Genomic DNA, 20347 nt, shown 5'->3' with positions numbered 1-20347 from the left:
TGGGCCACATCTGGCCTGTGGGGTACTTAGATCTGTCCCATGGGGCTGTCCTGGAAACAGCGAAGGACCAGCCAGCAGTGCCTCTGCCAGTGAAAGTGGAGCTTGGGAGGGCTGCAGGAGGCCATCCAGGCTGAAAATGGGGCCTGGAGGAGCCACGAGTGGTCCCCCTGAGCCCTGTTTTCACTGGCAGAGGGCTATCAAAACAAACTAAAAACAAGATGGATAAATGTTTCCCATTTTGCATTTGAGCATCCAAGGGACAGGAAAGGAGAAAGGGAAAGAGGAAAGGAAAAGGAAAGATGATTATTATTTATTTATTATTAATTCAATTTATATAACTTAGATAAGAGAGCAAGGAAAGAAGGGAAAGGAGAAGAAGGGAGAACGAAGAGGGAAGGAAAAGGGAGAAAAGTAAAGGAAGGAAGGAAGGAAGGAAGGAAGGAAGGAAGGAAGGAAGGAAGGAAGGAAGAAAGGAAGGAAGGAAAGTCCTGCCTTAGTACTTGGCCACCAGCAGCCCTGCTGCCCTTGCCTCTCGCTACATTTTTATTTTACTTTTAATATAAGCTGCTCCTTTGTGTTGAGATCTGGCCTCAGGATAATAATGTAGCACTTGGGGAAGAAGATGCAGCCCAGCAGCCCAGCACTGGAGGCCAAGATGGGGAAGACCTGCACGGCCACCATGTATTTCCCTTTAGTACTCAAATAGGTGGGTACAAAAGAGACCCAGACACTGCAGAAGACCAGCATGCTGAAAGTGATCAGCTTGGCTTCGTTGAAGGCCCCAGGCAGGTTCCTGGCCAGGAAAGCCACCATGAAGCAAATGGCAGCAAGGAAACCCATGTAGCTCAGGGCTGCATAGAACATGGCAATAGACCCTTCGTTGCATTGCAGGATGATCTCTCCAGGCTGGGAGTGGAAGTCAGCATTAGGGAATGGAGGAGAGACTCCTAACCAGATGGAGCAAATGAGAGCTTGAATCCCAGAACAAGAAAGAACAAGAGAGGTAGCCAGCGTCTTACCCAGCCACCTCCTCATGGTGTTGCCTGGCTTTGTGGCCAGGAAGGCCAACACTACTGTGATTGTCTTGGCTAAGACTGAGGAGACAGCAGTTGAGAAGACAATGCTGAAAACAGTTTGACGGAGAAGACAGGTGACTTTCCTTGGCTGGCCAATGTAGAGGAAGGAGGTCAGGAAGGAAAACAAGAGTGAGATCAGGAGGATGTAGGAGAGGTCCCTGTTGTTGGCCTTAACTATTGGAGTTTCCAAATGTTTTATAAAGATTGCTAAGACAAGCAGTGTCGCTAATGACAAGAAGAGGGCAAAGGAAGTCAGGAACATCCCCAGAAGTCCTTTGTACGATAAAAAGGTTATGATCTTGGGGATACACTGATCTCGTTTCTCATTTGGATGCTGATCCTCTGGACATTTGGTGCACCCTTTTGCATCTGAAAATAAAAGAGATGAGAGAACTATGGTTTATCTACCTCTTGCAATGTTGGCTTTTTTCTCCTTCAGTCTACCTTGTCCACCATTGCCTTCCATAAATACATCATCTCAGATCGGTCAATTCCCTCAATTTTGATTTTGTTTATACTTTTCCCAGCAATCAATTTCATTCACACCTTTTATCTGAAAGTCTTTAGAATGTGTACTTTAAAGTATTCTCTTTTGTGTGACTATATTTTTTGACACTTTTCTCTTAATATGCTTTTCTTCAATTTATGGACAAATTGTGGGAAGTCAGCAAGGAACTTTCGTACTAAAATAAATCTTCTTCTTCTTTTTTTTTTTTTGTAAAAAGGTCCTCTTTTCCCCTCAGAAAAATTCCGCAGAGATGGTCTGAGGCAAAATAGGTGTCAGGCCTGCCTTCGTTCAAAACCCAAGAAAGAAAACCCTCAACTCCATGTTTGTAGAGAAGAGGTACTTTTAATGAGTTGGAAATGATAGCAATGAAAGAAAAGCAAGATCTGAGCCAAAAGGCATGAATGTTACATATTGAAAGTTTCCCCAAATCCCTCCCCCCCGGGACCCAGGCTGAATGTCCAATCCCCATCCCACATAGTGTCATGTGGGGCACATCTTCAGGTGTTTTCGCCCATCTGGTATGCCAAGATGGTTGATCTTGACTGGGTATAAACAAGTCCATTCAGCTGTGCAGTAGATCATGAGACCATCCCTTCCTTTTGGTTGACACACAGGCCGTCTTCACTCCAGTTCACTTCCCCACCCAAATGCCAATCTTCCCCCCTCCCCGTTACTATGGCAGCCGATAGCAAACAAGCATCAAAGAGGCTGACAACAGGGCTTGACTGATGAGCCATCTTTCTCTCAGATGGTTTCTTGCAACTCACCTCATGAGATTCATTCTGGATCTTAAGGCAAGGAAGACAAAAAAGAAACACCAAAATTGAGGATTCAGAATCTCTGACCACTCCCACTATGGGGACTTCCTCTTCAAAGCCACCCACCTTCCTGAGTGGAGATGGTCCCTTCCCCACAAGGAACACAGTCGTAGCAGCAAGGGGGCTCCCCTTCCTGAGGCACCATGAAGAAACCAAGATGGCAGCTCTCCACACACTTGGATTCAGGGAGGGACTAAGCAAAAATAGAAGACATGTCAAGGGCAATGTGTAGAAAACATGTTGTGTGCATCTGTGACATATGGGCATATGGGCTTGTTAGTCTATTATTTATTTATTTATTTATTGGTTCGATTTATATGCTGCCCTTCTCCGGAAACTCAGGGCGGCTTACAATGCGTCAAGCAATAGCCTTCATACTTTTATATATACCTGTTTTCGCCCCCCACCAAGTGGTGTTCTTTTTTATACAAAGTCAGCTTGTTGCCCCCACAATCCGGGTCCTCATTTTACCTACCTCGAAAGGATGGAAGGCTGAGTCAACCTTGAGCCTGGTGAGATTTGAACTTGCAGTAATTGCAGGCAGCTGGTGTTACTTAACAGTGCTTTAGTCTGCTGCACCACCAAGGCTCTTCTAGATATCAGCCAGCCTTTGGGGTGAGGAAAAGTGCTAAAGAAGCTCAATTTTTGGCCATGAAGGACAGCTGTGCTTTCACAAAGGGCTGATGAGGTGACCTGGCTGCTGTCAGTGAGGGCTGTGGTTGGGAGATGTCAAAAAAGCATTTCCATTGGTGTATATCAGACTAGAGCAGTGATGGCAAACCTTTTTGGCACCGAGTGCCGAAAAGGTTGTGTGGAAACATCACGCGCACATGTTCATTAGGGCCACGCTCCAGAAAAATGAAACTTCTGGGTTCTAGTGCGCATTCACACCCAACAATTAGCTGGCTGGCGTGCACCCCGGTTTTCGGCACTGCCGCACGCACGAAGGACAGCTGATCATCATGCATGCATGCGTGCCAGAAACCTGGAAGACAGGCAAGACCACGTCTGCCAGGCGACATGGCTTCGTGTGCCACTTTGGGCACCCATGACATAGGTTTGCCATCACGGGACTAGAGCCTTGGGGGACATCACCCATTTCCTCAGTTGGCAGGATACTTGCTTCCCATCTAATGTAAAAATTTGAGAGAAAGAGAAGAGGGGAGGCAGATTGGATCGGATAGAAAAAAAATCTGTGAATGGAATAACTGGAGGTAAAGTTTGGAAATAAAGTTTAAATGGTTGGTTTCAGGTTGGGAAGAAAAAGAAAAAATGGTCCTGCAGTGGATTTCCTGGAAAAAGGAACGTGGATGAAGATGATGGCACAAAAATGTTATACCCAGATGATACATGGATTGATTAATAATGTACAGGAATGTAGGAAGAGATATAACTATAGAGTTATATAAGCTGACTTTGTATAAAAAAGAACACCGCTTTGGGGGGGGGCAAAAGCCCTACTAAGCAGGTATATACAAAAGTATGAAGGCTATTGCTTAACGCATTGTAAGCCGCCCTGAGTCTCCGGAGAAGGGCAACATATAAATCGAACCAATAAATAAATAAATAAAGCAAAAAAGAAACTTGAAATGAAGATGTATGTGAATTGAAATTGGGGCTACCATCTCAGATTGAACTGAAAAAGAAAACAACAACGGAGTGGAGAAGGGGAGAGGAGCAGAGAGGGGGAAGGAGCGGAGTTGGGAGGTGAGAAGAGGAGAAAAGAAGAATGGGAAAAGGAGGGGAAGAAAGAAGGGGAAAAGAAGAGTAGGAGAAAGGGTAAGAAAGGGAGGAAGGAGAGAGGAGAGGGGAAAGAGGAGAGGAAGTAGAAAAGGAAGGAGAGGAGGAACGAGGAAAGTAGAAAGGGATAGAAGAGGAGAGAGAAAGGAAGAAGAAAAGGAAAGGTTGTATTAAAATAAAAGAAGGAGATGATAGAAGAGCAGACCCGAACAATTAATTAGCAAATAGAAGTTAAAGAATAAGGTGAATGAACCATGATCAATGTAGACCAAAGACTACATTTAAATATGTTGATTAAAAAAAATAAAATTAAAAAAAATATATTAAAAAAAAGAAAAGAAAAAGGAACGTGGAGACCCAGATGGTCATAAGCTCCACCAAAGAGGCAAGAGGAGAAGGAGGGAAGAGGGGATTGAAAAGATAAAAACTGTTTTTGTTCCCCAGGTCAGGATAGGATAGGAGGTCTGCAGTGGTGGGTTTCTACCAGTTCGCCCCAGTTTGGCAGCAATGGGAGGCTCTGCCCACCTGCCTGGACGTCATCACAGATGTTCTGCACATGCAGAGAAGTGCCGTGCTCGAGCGCTCACAGTTCCGAACCAGTAGCGAAGGTAAGTGAAACCCATTACTGGATGTCTGGAGTTTGTCTTCTGATTAAGAGAAAGCTTCTTAGCATTAATTGATTAATTGATAGAATTCTAATTGTTGACTGTTTGGAGCATGTATTACTACCAATAATATACTTTTTAAATCCAGTTTTAATTCTATCATCACTATTCTGCCTTCTGTATCCACATATCTTATATTGCTATCTATTCCTTCCTTAATATATACCACTACTCCTCTTTTTTTTTCTTCTGCCAAAGATGAGTACCAGTGGATAAACCAGAGGAGGGGGAATGGTTAAAGATGAAATTTAGAAGAAATCAATATAATTAAAAGCAGCACTGTCAGATGGATGGAAAAGGAAATAAGTCACTGTGTGTATGTATATATGTATATATAATAATAGAAAGTAGTCAATAGATGAAGTTGAGTATTGTATATTTACTGCATATGTAATTTTGTTTTTGATTAAGAGAAACTTGTATGTTTTTCTTATATTTGTTTTAAATGTTTTTTTAAGAACGAATAAAGTTTGTTTTAAAATGGTAAAAAAAAAAAGACTGGTTTGTCTTTCTCTATGAACTTCAAGCAAGCTTATGACTATTTCCTCATTAACATCCTAAATTTAAGGGCTCTGCTTTCGTCAGACCTCATTTAAATGGACATACAGCACTTGTAACATGTTTGACTACGTGCGATTGTTTCCCTATGCAAAGAGGGAGTTACTTTTGTCAGGTCCAATCAGCTTTTCTTTTGCATTTCCTTTCATTCATCATAAAATGGAATGTAAGGTGAGAATTGGGGTTCCCTCTTTGAATGAGACTCAAATTGAAATCGAAAAAATGAAGATGAAACTCAAGTACTTTGGCCACCTAATGAGAAGGAAGGACTCCCTGGAGAAGAGCCGAATGCTAGGAACAATTGAGGGCAAAAGAAGAATGGGACGACAGAGAACGAGGTGGTTGGATGAAGTCACTGAAGCAGTCAGTGTGAGCTTAGAGGGACTCCGGGGGATGGTAGAGGACAGGAAGGCCTGGAGGAACATTGTCCATGGGGTCGCGATGGGTCGGACATGACTTTGCAACTAACAACAACAACTTTGAATGAGAGAAATCATTTTTAGTCAGAATGTTCTGAATCAATCATAATAAGATGACCTTCCTGTCTTGGACTGTTTCATTGTTAGCCTGGGAAGCCAGATTTGGCTAACAGTTGTGGGTCAGGCAGACACCTCCCTAATTCTCTGGAGCAGTGGTGGGTTTCAAAATTTTTTACTACTAGTTCTGTGTGTGTGGCTTGGTGGGCATGGCAAGGCTTGGTGGGCGTGGCTTGGTGGGCATGACAGCCGAAGGATACTGTAAAATCTCCATTCCCTCCCGATCAGTTGGACCTCAGGAGGCAGAGAATGGATGGGGGCGGGGCCAGTCAGAGGTGGTATTTACCGGTTCTCCGAACTACTCAAAATTTCTGCTACCGGTTCTCCAGAACTGGTCAGAACCTGCTGAATACCACTTCTACTCTGGAGGGTCAGAAGGGGAGGCAGTGCAGCAGGTTGAGTCCTGCAATAGCCAATTTCCAGAGAGCAGTTCTGGCACTCCTGTGGTTTTGAAAAGAACTGAGGAAGACAAATTCCCTTCACCTGGTTGAGCCATTTGGGGGACACCATCGCATCCTGGTCAATAGCAAACATGGCTTTTCCTGGTCCCTGTCTTGTTAGGCTCCCAAATTTTGCCCGGGCAACTGACAGATTGGGAAACTGAGCCCAACTCATGATGTCAAGGTCAGCAGCCAGCTCTCCATTCTCATCTAGATATAATCCATCCAAGGAGTTATTGTAAAGCTGTGAGTTTTGCAGGAAAAGATGAAGCTAAAACAAGAGAGATGAGGAGAAACTCAGAAAACAGAACACGGATTCTGACAGGATCATTCTGCACAGTTCCAGTATTCTGTATCTATACCGTGTTTCCCCGAAAATAAGACCCTGTCTTATATTTTTTTTGAACCACAAAATAAGCGCTTGGCCTTATTTTCGGGGAGGTCTTATTATTTTGGGGTGTGTGGAGCAAGACAGGGCTCCTCTTGCTATCTTACCTGATTTCCAGCTCTGTCTCCCTAACCCTAACCAGGGGAAATAGTGGGGACCAGCTGTGCATGCATTTAAATATTTTCAGGGAGGGATTATTTTCGGGGGGGGGGCTTATTTTAGCATATGCGCTCAAAAGTCCGATTGGGCTTATTATCAGGGAAGGTCTTATTTTCGGGGTAACAAGGTATTTACTGCAATGCTTATATTTAGTAGGGATTTCTGTATGGTCCATGGGTGCAATTAACCTAATCAACAAAATACATAACATAACAATAATAAAGTGAAAGGAAAAAACCTTAAAGGACATTAGCTTATAAAGTTTATGAAATTAATTTACTATGTATTAAGGCTCAGACCATGAAAAATATTGCCAGCCTCTCTTACTATAATTATTATAATAAAAGCAGTCTTGAAATCAACTTGAAATCAACATGGCTTAGGACCTGGTTACTTACGGGACCGCCTACTACCATCAATAGCCTCCCACCGACCAGTACGCTCCCACAGAGAGGGGCTCCTCCAGGTGCCGTCGGCCAAACAATGTCGGCTGTCGGCCCCTAGGGGGAGAGCCTTCTCTGTGGGGGCACCGATGATCTGGAATGAGCTCCCCCCAGAGATACGGAGGATTCCGGATCTGCGCACCTTCCGCCGCGAGCTGAAGACGCTTTTATTTCATCAAGCTGGTCTCGCCTAAATCTTCTCCCTTTTAAGTGTAAATTTTAAATTTTTACTGTATTTTAAAATATGGGTATTTTAAATTATGGGTATGAATTCAGCCAAATTTATTTAATTCATTTTATTCGATTTTAAATTTTGTATATCTATGTGTTTTATTTCATGGCTGTGCACCGCCCTGAGTCCTTCGGGAGTAGAGCGGTATAGAAATTCAATAAAAACTAAAAAACTAAAAACTAAAACTATATTGGTTTCTTAGTCTGGTCTGTCTTGTAGAGCTGATATTAATCTTGCAAGTTCCGATCTGCTGCCGTCTTCTCTCATGTTATCTTTATGTAAATTAGGGAAGGGCTAATGTTATAATGCATATGAAAAGGGCCAGGGGTGGGCTTCAAAAGTTTTAGCAAGGGGTTCTCTGCCCAGTTGCTGGGTGGGCATGGCCATGATGGGCGTGGCCTAGTCGGCCTCCTGCACCACAGCAAGGGGGGCATTTTTGCCCTTCCTGGGCTCCAAAGGCTTTCCTTGAGCCTCCAGGAGGGCGAAAACGACCTCCCCAGGCGCTGGAGGTTTTCTGGAGACCAGAAATGGCCTGTTTCCAGCCTTCCTGAACTTCCAGTGTTTTGCCCTCCCCAAGCCTTCGCACACGCCCTGCACTAACCTGCATCCAAAATGGGCCACCTGGGGACTCCTGGGAGGGAAGGGGTGGGATGGGAAGGCCCAGCCAGGAGTGGGATTTGGGGGTTCTCCGAACTGCACAGAATCTTAGCTAGAGGTTCTCCCGAACCCCTGCGAACCCCCAGCAGCCCATCCCTGAAAAGGGCCCATGTTACCAATGATGTTCAGACAGAGCTAGCTCAGGACTATAAATATGGTGTCAGGAAAGCTAGATCTCTGTATAAAATGCTAGACTGCATAGATAAGTTTAACAAAAATAAGAAAGAATGGCCCCAGAGGATTATGCAGAGAGAATACCTGCCATGGCTGTAAATGCTGAGCAGCCAACCAATCGCTATTATCCTTCAATTTTCTCTTGGATCTGGATGAATAGGCAGCATTTAAGACCCTGGCCACAGTCCATATAGAGCGATAAGTGATGTAGCTGTCAAGAGACAGGATTCCTTCGATCTGCTCTTGGGGCAGAGCTTCTACATCCTTAATCTCTGGGCATCTTGTCCAGCCTTTCACGGACAAGCCATGCTTGGAATAGGAACAGTGAAATGCTTTGTCTTTAAATTCTGTCATAGCCTTGTAGACAGATTGAAAATCACCATAGTTGGCATTTCTACCCGTCTGGATTAAGAAGGAAATATAGCCATAGATGGATGGAATAATCAATGTAGTATACCGTAAATCCAAAGTGAAATCCCACAAAGCTGAAGTGATCCAGACCTTTCCAACTGTGGGTTTTGTGTAAGCTTCAATGATCTTCTGAGTAATGAATATTCCTCTAATGAAGGAATCAATCTCCACACAGTAAACAAAGACATTGACTTGTCTCCATTTGTACAATTGAAATTCATCAATATGTACATGAGGGGCAGCCACAGGGATGCTTTGAGATAAAACAACGCAAATGCCGTTCCTGACAAGCAGAGGAGTCAAACTTCTCATGAACGTCTCTCCACCATCAGAGTCTGGAGCAACCAGACCGACCAACGTCCACCCGAAATACTGGAGCAGTTTGATAATTGCGGGATATTGAACTCCTTTTTTGGGGACCATTCGGTAGAAAAAAGGGAAAAGTATTTTGTCATTCAGAGTCTGTGAAACAGGAACATAACTGATCTGAAAAGGGAAATTGTATTAATTGTTGAGTCAAATTCAAGTCAAGATATTGTATATATCTTTATATATCTATATATATAATCTCTCTCTCTCTCTCTCTCTCTCTCTCTCTCTCTCTCTCATCTATCTATCTATCTATCTATCTATCTATCTATCTATCTACCTATCTACCTATCTACCTATCTATCTATCTTTATCCCCATTCCTAAGAGGTCTGTAAGGGACGTGCATAAGCACACGGGCGTGCCTTCCGTCCTTGTCCTACTGTCCCCATTTATTCGTACCCATTTCCTGTATTAATATCCATGTTTATACTTATTCCTGTTATCTCATACATGTTTGACAAACTAACTAACTATCACTCATGCCCTCGTTACTTCCCGCTTGGACTACTGCAATGCTCTCTACATGGGGCTCCCCTTGAGGAGCACCCGGAGGCTCCAGCTGGTCTAGAATGCAGCCGCGCGGGTGGTTATGGGAGCAACGTGGTGCTCCCATGTGAACCCCCTCCTGCGTGAGCTGCACTGGCTCCCGGTGGTCTTCCGGGTGCACTTTAAGGTTTTGGTTACCACCTTTAGAGTGCTCCATGGCATCGGACTGGGGTATTTACGAGACCGCCTTCTGCTACCAACAGCCTCTCACCGACCAGTACGCTCCCATAGAGAGGGGCTCCTCAGGGTGCTGTCGGCCAAACAGTGTCGACTGGCGGCCCCCAGGGGGAGAGCCTTCTCTGTGGGGGCACCTACCATCTGGAACAAGCTCCCCCCAGAGATACGGAAGATCCCGGACCTGCGCACGTTTCGCCGTGCTCTCAAAACTTTTCTATTTCAGCAAGCTGGCCTGGCCTAACTCCCCTCTTTTAAATTTTTTAATTCGTGACTTTATAAATTGGGTGTTTTAATCTGTGTTTCGGCCAAAATATTTAATAATTTTAAGGGATTTTTAATATTTGTATTATCTGTATTTTATCTTGGCTGTTCACCGCCCTGAATCCTTCGGGAATAGGGCGGTATAGAAATTTGATTAAATAAATTAAATAAATAATAAATATATCTGCATATTCTTTCTAGCCAGGTTTTACCTACGTAAACTAAGTTGTTCTGCAGCCCTGGTTCTGTGAAATCTCATTCACAAGCTTCTGGGCTTTTTTTCTGTTGACAAACTGCAACTCTGTGTTGCTCTCTGGGAGACTCAGATAGCTATTTCTGCCTTTTAAGGCGTCGTCAGTGAGCCACACCCACTTCTCAGATATCCTCCCTGTAAAGGTACAATGTGTCTTTTTCTTTTTCGTAGGCTTTTATGTGCATATTCTTTCTAGCCAGGTTTTACCTTTATATATCTATATATATAATCAATCTCTCTCTCTCTCTCTCTCTCTCTCTCTCTCTCTCTCTGTCTCTCTCTCTCTCTCTCTCTCTCTCTCTCTCATCTATCTATCTATCTATCTATCTACCTATCTATCTATCTATCTATCTACCTATCTATCTATCTTTATCCCCATTCCTAAGAGGTCTGTAAGGGACATGCATAAGCACACGGGCGTGCCTTCCATCCTTGTCCTGTTGTCCCCATTTATTCGTACCCATTTCCTGTATTAATATCCATGTTTATACTTATTCCTGTTATCTCATACATGTTTGACAAACTAACTAACTAACTAAATAAATATTATTAAGATAACAATCCTAGTTCTAGTATGCTAGAGGAAAGCACCTCAACAAGACTATATACATGTTTTTTCTGGTTGATCTGTTCATAGGTTACACCCCCTTCCACTAAGCCTTGAGTATGCAATGTTTCTTCCCCAAGTAGGAAGAATCTAACTTGGATTGGGCCAAGGTATTTCAGATCTGGCTGGTTTAACATTTACTGTTCTTTGTTAATTTAGAACCACTCTAATTGCATTAGGCCAATGGTTTCAGTGATGAAAAGCTGCCTTTTAATTTCATGGAAAATTCAAAGGAGGAGTAGGGTCCCCCAACACTTGCACACACCTGTGGGATTTTATAAATGCCCAACATATTTGAAATCTGAATGGAGATATCAGCGTTGGACCCATCAAAGACTACCACGGGTCTATTATGGCTTCCACACCTGTAGTTTGGAATATTTGCCTCCCCAGTGGAAAGCAAATCCAGCAAGGCATCCGAAGTCATGATTGAGTTGAAATGGTTTTCATGGAAGTTGTAGCCCAGGGAGATATTGGTTAAGAGCTGGAGGTCCTGGTTGATCTCCTGGATGGCAAATAGGAAGGAGAGAATTTTCCAGGAAAACATGGATCCCTTCCTGAAAATATATACATTCCACAACATCATTAATGAAAATAATCTATTTTTTATAGAAGTCCACAGTCTAAATGTGATCACTGGTCAACATATAAAGACAATGTTTGAATGTTGTAAATAATAAGGCACACATTTAATATTCTTGTGATCATCATTTCCCCAATAACCGCCTTGAAATCCTCTCAGAAAAGCTCAAGGTTGACTCAGCCTTCCATCCTTTCTAAGGTAGGTAAATTGAGGACCCAGTTGTGGGGGCAATAAGCTGACTTTGTATAAATATACATAAGTATGAAGGCTATTGCTTAGCGCATTGTAAGCCGCCCTGAGTTTCCGGAGAAGGGCGGCATATAAATCAAAGAAAAAAAAAATGAAGTTAAGCAAAATAGTGAAAGCAAGAATGAAAAATATAAATTTATTAGAGTGTAGCAGTAGTTTATACATCTTCTCTCATGTTATCTTTGTGTAAATTAGGGAACAGTTAATGATATAATGAATATAAGAGATGAAAAGGGCCCATGTTACCAATGATATTTATACAGAGCTAGCCAATGACTATAAAAAGTATGGTCTTATATAATCTAAGCTTCATAATCCTTAATGCTTCAGGATGCCCAAGGCAAACAGAATAAACAATCTTTGATGGGTGACCATCCAGACTTTGTTGAGATGCTTACAGGAAGAAATGTCACTACCTTCTGAGCTGAGAAATAGCTCCTGTGCTTCCAAAGATGTCCTAGGGTTACCCCTCCTGCCTTATTGAAATGTCCACCTCTTGCTCCAAATTCTGCAAGGATGGCTGTTTCATGTTGGAAAATGATACTCCAGGTTTCATCCATCTTTTCTTCCTCAGAAGTTAAGGAAGTCACAGAATAATAGAGGTGGAAGAGACTTTGGAGTTATTCTAGTCACTGCTTGGGCAGCGGACTCCGTACCATTTCAGACAAATGTTGTCCAGTCTCTTTTTGAAAGCTTCCAGTGATGGAGCACCCACAACTTTTGAAGGCAAGTTGTTCCATTGGTTGATTGCTCTCACCATTAAGAAATTTCTCCTTAGTATGCGCAGGAGTGGAAAAATCAATACTTACCGATAGATTTGAAAATAATATATAAAATTGATGAGTGTGCGGAATCAGATAGATTAACTAGATTGATCAATGGTAAAAAAGATTCAGAATTTTATAACAGTTGGAAATTATGGTACGATTGGGTCCAAAAAAGGTGGGATAGAATAGATATATGATGATGTATATATATGATGGCAAATATGTATGTATAAAGGAATGACTTTATATTTATGGACAATGTAATCATATTATACCATGGTGGCAGGATTGTATATTTTATTTGTGTATTGGTGTATAGAATATATTAATAAAAATTATTGTAAAAAAAAGAAGAAGAAATTTCTCCTTAGTTCTAGGTTGCTTGTCTCCTTGATTAGTTTTCATTCGTTGTTTTTCATCCTGCCTTTTAGTGCTTTGGAAAATAGTCCCCCCCCCGGTCTTTATAGGAGCCCCTCTCCTATATTGGAGCACTGCTATCATGTCTCCCCTAGTCCTTCTTTTCATTAGACTAGACATATCCAATTCCTGTAACCATTATTCATATGTTTTAGCCTCCAAACCCTTCATTATTCTTGTTGTTCTTCTCTGCATTCTTCCTAGAGTTTCAACATCTTTTGTTGTTGTTGTTGTTGTTGTTATTTTTTGTATTGTGGTGACCAGAACTTGATGCAGTATTCCAAGTGTAGTCTTATTAAGGCTGTCAAGTTTCCAAAAGATGCCCTAATTAATTCATGAGCCATGATCCAAACTTCAAAGGAAATATAGTGATTTATTAGGAGCACCATTCCGGCAATATTCGGATGCAGTCAGGACTGACCCCATGTAGATTTACGTTCCCCTATGACCCTGTCTCTCCCCTCCCCCCTGGCCATGTCATAAATCACATTCTCCAATTAACCACTTCGGCTGGCTGTGAAACCTAACACCCTCCTTCTGATTGCGGTCGGGAAGAATGTATGGAATTCACTTGACAATGGACACAAGAGATGTACGTTTTGCAGTTTTTTCAAAAATCTCTTAAACTGATGTCAACAAAAAAAAAAAGTCTTGGCTGTATATTTAGCACAATTCTGTATGCAGGAGCCTTGCAAGCCTTGTGAATTCCCCCTTCCTCCATCTTTCTCCAGCAATGGATGAAAGATGACAATGAAATAATGCAGAGGTCTGGAAATTAGCACTGACCAGCAAAGAAGCATTATGCCTGCAGTGACTCACCCAGAGACCTTCAGAGAGGGGCTCCTGCTGAAATCGTAAGGGAGGAAGGTTGCTTTGATTGCACCGATGACCGCACCCAGAAGGAGGTCTCCCAGTTGGTAAAAATTTAGTGGGTCGGCTTCATTCCTCTTCAGGTTCAGCGGGCATTTCAAAGTGAACTTCCCACCAGCTGCGTGAGGAAGCAGCATGAGAAGGAAAAGCAGGAAGGCCATTTATCTACCCAAGTGTCAATCCTTTGCCTTGTGGCTTTTTCTTTTTTTTTAATCAAATAAAGTCAGAAAGAGAACTAAACCTTTCTTGAAGCTTTGAAAGGAGACAAAGTGAGTTCCTTGATGTTGTTCCAGACTTTCGATTAAATAGGAGATGTTGAGCATTTTAAGAAGTTCTCATGCATGACATCACTTCATACAGTGTTTTTTTTTCTTTTTCTTTCTGAAGGCTGATGTTTGTATCTATAACTCTCTGGAGACAATCTCCAGGGTTGTGACATGAGGGAACAAGCAAACCATTGTGATTTTAATAGCATGAGGGGAAAAAAGAGCATCACTCTGAACATTGTGGGGCGCCATGTGGCTTTGGAATTCCCAGATAAGAATTCAAAGTTTAATTGAATGTGATGGGTTGTTGTTTTTAGTTGCGAAGTCATGACGAAGACGTCACTTCCAATGTTATTATTCTCTGATTCTAGGATTGAAGACAGCAACGGATGAAGGATGACAATGATGTTTATGTTTATGTTTATTGAATTTCTATACCACCTTTCTCCCGAAGGACTCAGGGTGGTGCACAGCCATATTAAAATAACCTAGTATACAAAATTTAAAACACAGTTAAAACAAATTAAATACTTTGGCTCCACAAATTAAAAACCCAAGAATTTAAAAATACCCAGTCCAGATTCTTGTCAAGCTAGTCCAGCTTGTTGGAAAAGTAGGGTGTTAAGGGCATGGTGGAAGGTACACAGGTCGGGGATCATGCGTATCCATGGGGGCAGTTCATTCCAGAGGGCAGGTGCCCCCACAGAGAAGGCTCTCCCCCTGGGGGTCGCCAGTCAACATTGCTTGGCTGACGGCACCCTGAGGAGCCCCTCTCTGTGGGAGCATGTTGGTCGGTGGGAGGTTATCGGTGGCAGAAGGCAGTCTCATAGATATTTGGGTCCTAAGCCATGGAGCGCTTTAAAGGTGGTGACCAGCACCTTGAATCGCACCCGGAAGACCACTGGGAGCCAGTGCAGCTCGCGCAGGAGAAGTGTCACATAGGTGCGTCGAGACGCTCCCATAATCACCCACGTGGCCGCATTCTGGACCAATTGGAGCCTGTCAAGTCCACAGAGCCTCCGAGTGCTCTTCAAGGGGAGCCCCATGTAGAGAGTGTTACAGTAGTCCAGACAGGAAGTGACAAGGGCATGGGTGACTGTGTGCAGTGCATCCCAGTCCAGGAAGGGACGCAACTGGTAAATAAGGCGAACCTGATAGAAAGCTCCCCTGGCCACGGCCGTCATATGGTCTTCTAAAGACAGCTGTGCATCCAGGAGGACACCCAGATTGTGGACCCTCTCTGAGGGGGCCAAGATCTCACCCCCAATAGCCAGCGATGGAACCAGCTGGCTATACTGGGACACCGGAAGCCACAGCCACTCCGTCTTGGAGGGGTTGAGTCTGAGTCTGTTTCTCCCCATCCAGATCCGCACGGTCTCCAGACACCGGGACATCACAAGGGCATCATTGGGGTGGTCTGGGGTGGAGATGTACAGCTGAGTATCATCAGTGTACTGATGACACTTCACCCGAAACCACAGATGATCTCCCCCAGCGGCTTCACATAAATGTTGAACAAAAGGGGTGAGAGGACCAACCCCTGTGGCACCCTGCAAACAAGGCGCCTCGAGGTCGACCTCTGTCCCCCTGCCAACACAAACTGCGTCCGACCAGAGAGGAAGGAGGAGAATCACCGTAACACAGTGCCCCCCATTCCTAGCCTCTCCAGCCGGCGCAGCATGACACCATGGTCGATGGTATCAAAAGCCGCTGAGAGATCTAATAGGACTAGGACAGAGGAAAACCCTCTGCCTCGAGCCCTCCAGAAATCATCGACCAATGCGACTAATGCCGCATGGTTTCCATGCTGTGACCCAGCCTGAAGCCCGACTGGTACGGATCTAGATAGACAGCTTCATCCAGTTACCAAGGAAGTTGCTGCGCCACTACACTCTCAACAACCTTCACCACAAAGAGAAGGTTGGAGACTGGACGGTAGTTAGCTAATACAGTCGGGTCCAGGGAGGGGACCACCTGCTTCTTGAGGAGGGGCCTCACCACCGCCTCTTTAAGGGCGGAGGGGAAGAAACCCTCAAAGAAGCGTTTATAATCCTCTGGAGCCAGCCTCGCGTAATCTCCCGAGAGGCCAGCACCAACCAGGAGGGACACGGGTCCAATAAACATGTGGCAGAGCTCAACCTACCCAGAATCCTGTCCACATCCTCAGGAGTCACAGAATCAAAGTCCTCCCAGATAACACTCTCAAAACCCACCTCCGTCACCCCATCTGAACCCACCCAATCGGAGTCCAAGCCCTCCTGAATCTGAGCGATTTTGTCATGCAGATATTGCACGAAATCCTCAGCCATATCCTGCAAGGGGTCTTACCGTGCTCTCAACTGGAGTAGGGAGTAGGGAGCGTGTCACCCTAAACAGGATTAATATCTGGAGATCTCATAGAAAAGGAAATCACAAAGAAGACCTGCTTTTAACATTAGGCAGGGTTCAAGGTGCAGAAGGTGCCAGAGAGCACTAGAGTTAAGTGTCAAGAACCTAGATTTCTGGCTTCCAGTTTGGTTTCCGTCGCCACCAGATGGTCCTCTGAGACCACCAGCCCCGTTGCCCGTAAAGAGTTCTTTTTTACTCCTGGGGAGGAAGCAGGATGAGGCTCCCTATTTTCGCTCGCCGCTGCTCCGGGCTTCGGGAGAACTCTGCGTTTTGCAGAGCTAGGCGATGGGACCAGACCAACTAATGAAACTAACAGATCGTTTGAACAAGTAGGATGAAATCCGGATTTGGGACCCTAAATTGCAAGTATTTCTAACAACCCTAAGTCTGATTTTAAAAGTAAAGAAGAGTGAAAGGGGGGAAAAATAAAGTTTAAAATGGCGACTGGCTGAGGCTCGAGAAGAAAGCCGAAAGCGAAAGTCCTTCTGTTTGACTAGTTTTACAAAGTGTTACAAAGTGTTACAAAGTAACTGAAACAATAGCGCTGGCTAGAAGTGAAGAGAAAAATTCTTATCTCATGCTTCTTCCTTCTTAGAGACTTGATATTGATATTGTTTGGAGAGAAGTCTTTTTCTTTAAAGGGGAAAAAAAATCTGTTTGTGTGGCAGGATGACGTTAAAACTGACAAAGCCAAACAACCAAGCTATGGGGGGGGGGCATTTACAAACCACATGAACAAGTTTTGAGCTTGCAGATGCAGAGGAATGGCTTTAAAGATTTAACGCAATTTGTATTGGAGGAGATGGCAAGACATGATGAGATTGTGAACCAGAATCTTGAAAAACTTAGACAGGAAGTTAAAGAGTCGGTTCAACAAAGGTATGATATCTTGAAGCAACATTTGAAAAGTTTCATAGAAGTAATTATAAGGATGGATAAAGAAATCAATTTAGAAATAGAGTCTAAAATGAAGGAAGTTGATGATAAGATTGATAATTTGGATAATAAAATACAAAGAATTGAAAATGATTTAATAATGATTCAGGAAAAAAGCTCAGAAGTAGAGTTTAAAAAAATAAAGGAAGCTGACTACAAGACTTACGATGCAGATAATATAAAACAAAGGATTGAAAATGAAGCCACAATGATGCAATTCAGATTCATGGAATTTGCGGTCAGAATTAGGGGAATACAGGAAAATAAAAGAGAAGATTTGAGAAAGAGGTCTGCTGAAGTTCTGGCTGTGATTTTAAAGGTTAGTCCTGAAGAGATATCCTGCAAGATTGATAAGGCCTACAGAGCTAATTCTTGGGTGGCAAAGCAAAGGCAGCTGCCTAAAGATGTGGTGATTTACTTTACTGATAAAGAAATAAGAAATGATATTGTGCAAAAATCTTTTAACTCCACTCTTGAAATGCATGGAAGGAAGATTTGGATATTTAAAGAGTTGCCGCCCAAGATGTTAAAAGATAGAAAGGATTTTGGATTTTTGGTAACTGAGCTAAAGAAACAAAACATCCCATTTAGGTGGGATGCTCCAGTTGGTATAATATTGAGATACCAAGGAGAAAGATATCAACTAAATACTGTTGAAAAAGCGGAAGAATTTTATTACAAGGTTTTTAAAATGGAAAGGGGGAAAAATCTGTATTTGAAAAACTTTTTCAATAAAAAAAAAAAGAACCTAGATTGCCATCAAATTGCATAGCTCTGGGTGATCTTCTCCAGCATTCTCTGGAGACCATACAACACAATGGCGGACAGCAGAAGGCAATTCCTTGGGTATTGAAGCATCTTCCTCCAGCATCACTTTCTGGACATGTCTTGACAGGAAGGATAACAACCATTGTAGAAAAGTGTCTCCAGGGGTGTATCTGCAACATTTTACAAGAATCCATTTCTCCAGATGCCCCTCAGTACATGGCAGAGGACAAATTATCACTCACAGTAATTATCACAGTCCCAGACTTTGTGACATCTATTGCAACTTTTCCAGTGTCTGCCTTTGATACAACATCAGACTGAAGCAACATGGAATGGATCTTGCATCAGAAAAAGATATAAGCCTCTACTCATGCTGAACGGTTTGCACAAGAGTTAGGACACAGGCAGGGGCTGTGCTGCTGAATGTACCTTTCTCTCTTTTCCAGATAAAGCTCAATTTGTTTCTGTTTGAATAAGGAAAGCCACTCGACATTCTATTTTCTAAGAGTGCTTTGAAATCATCCAACTCTTCTTTGGACACAGGCGATTGATTCAGCTCCATGATTCAGCTCCTCCTGCTTCTGCTTTCGATGATACTGGTGTCTCAGACAGTCTCTGGGACATTTGGAATGAAGTGCCCACTGAATATGGTGCACCTGGATAGAGAAAGACCATGGAGCTACTACAGGCGAGGAGACCATCTCATCGGTATAGTCACCAGTGCAGTAACACTAATACATGACATATTTTTCTTCAATGAGCTTCCTTATAGTCAGTCTCACTTGTAAGTTATTCAGTGTGATGAAACTGTATTCTTTCCATCTGCAGTTCTAAGACTCTCATTCTTTTCTCCTTATTCTGCTTACTCCTTTACTTCAGGAAGTAATTAATTTTATCAGATTTCCATGGGTTTCCTCTTTTCTCTTATTTAGGGGAAGAGACACAAATACAAAGATGGAGCAGAAAAAAATACCTGAAAGAAGTCCACATTATTTTCCTCTCCAAGTCCAATCTAGAATTCATAACTTGAATACTGACTCTTGTTTAAAGCAGTGATTGTTTTAGTTTGCCTTGATCAGCTCATTTTCATATTTTTATAAGTGCTTGTTGATATTCAGTGCCTGATCCTTATAGGAATAGAGGATGACTTGATTTTAGAACAGTTTTTCTGGGTCACTTATGAAATATCCTCTTCCTTTTATGACAGTTGTACTTTAAAAAAGGAACTATTTTGCAGACTGGGTACTGTGCTGATGAAAATGACTGCTGCTATAAATAATAGACTATTTGTGATTCTTATCTGCTTCCCATTTTCTCAACATTTACAAATATTAAAGGTTGATGGGTGACTATCATTTGCCTCTGGTTTTCGATCAGTATTGGCTTCAGACTCAATAGTCTTGTGTTGAAAAAGAGGATAAAATTGGGGAAAAGGAATTTTATTACTGCTGTTGATGATACTTGTATTAACCAAAGCATTTTTTTTACACTAGTACACCTTATAATTACAAAGGAATAGAACGCTTTATTTTCACGATTCAAGAGATCAACAAGATTATCCAGCTCCTGTGCAATCTCACACTTGGCTACAATATCCATGACAACTATTTGAACACACTTGGCACTTCAGAAGTCTTGCTGGACATGCTCTCTACTGGAGAAGCCAATGTTCCCAACTACAGCTGTGGAAGGAAGGACAACATTTTGGCTCTTCTTGATGCAGCTGACAGGGAGATTTCCATCCAGATGTCAACATTAGTAGGCACCTACAAAATCCCACAGGTTTGTGTGTGTGATTCTCTATATAGTAAAGAGAATGGGGTAGTAGTGGGTGCAGGATAGTTCGATCCATATCTTCTCTATGGAATTCAAGAGCTGCTTTTCACTATGTCCATTGTAAGTGTCATGGATGAAAACTGGGATACACATTAGGCATTTATCAAAGCAGTCATATCCTCCCATGGTAGCATCTCTATTGCTTTGGGTAAGAAATTGCAAAGTATGGAAGATGGACTCAAGATTCAGAATGATCTTGAAAGACTTAATCACTGGGCCCTATCCAATGAAATGAAATTCAGTGGGG

The 20347-nt window shown here is 42.8% G+C and overlaps 1 protein-coding gene across 1 annotated transcript; it reads right to left on the bottom strand.

Moving 5' to 3' along the window:
- Nucleotides 1–543: 543 nt before the first annotated feature.
- LOC148116058 (vomeronasal type-2 receptor 26-like) lies at nt 544–19863 on the bottom strand. The gene is made up of 5 exons (XM_087885363.1): nt 19800–19863; nt 13856–14024; nt 11286–11577; nt 2469–2595; nt 544–1445 (listed from the first exon to the last, which is right to left on the bottom strand). The coding sequence occupies exons 1-5, from the start codon at nt 19861–19863 to the stop codon at nt 544–546; spliced, it is 1554 nt and encodes a 517-aa protein (XP_087741489.1).
- Between the last annotated feature and the right edge of the window lie 484 nt (nt 19864–20347).

The sequence above is a fragment of the Pantherophis guttatus genome, chromosome 2 (genome assembly GCF_059756535.1).
Source record: "Pantherophis guttatus breed Tessera chromosome 2, ASM5975653v1, whole genome shotgun sequence".
Lineage (NCBI taxonomy): Eukaryota > Metazoa > Chordata > Lepidosauria > Squamata > Colubridae > Pantherophis > Pantherophis guttatus.
Note: the sequence above shows the minus strand (reverse complement) of the source record. Positions and strands in the feature narration are given on the sequence as shown.

Excerpts from the sequence above, each read along its gene's own strand:
- LOC148116058 (XM_087885363.1), bottom strand. The coding sequence starts at position 19,863 with ATGGATATTGTAGCCAAGTGTGAGATTGCACAGGAGCTGGATAATCTT. Across the intron at positions 11,578-13,855 it reads CCCTCTCTGAAGGTCTCTGG|GAAGGGATCCATGTTTTCCT; the intron begins GTGAGTCACTGC and ends ATATATTTTCAG. Across the intron at positions 1,446-2,468 it reads GACCATCTCCACTCAGGAAG|ATGCAAAAGGGTGCACCAAA; the intron begins GTGGGTGGCTTT and ends TTTTATTTTCAG.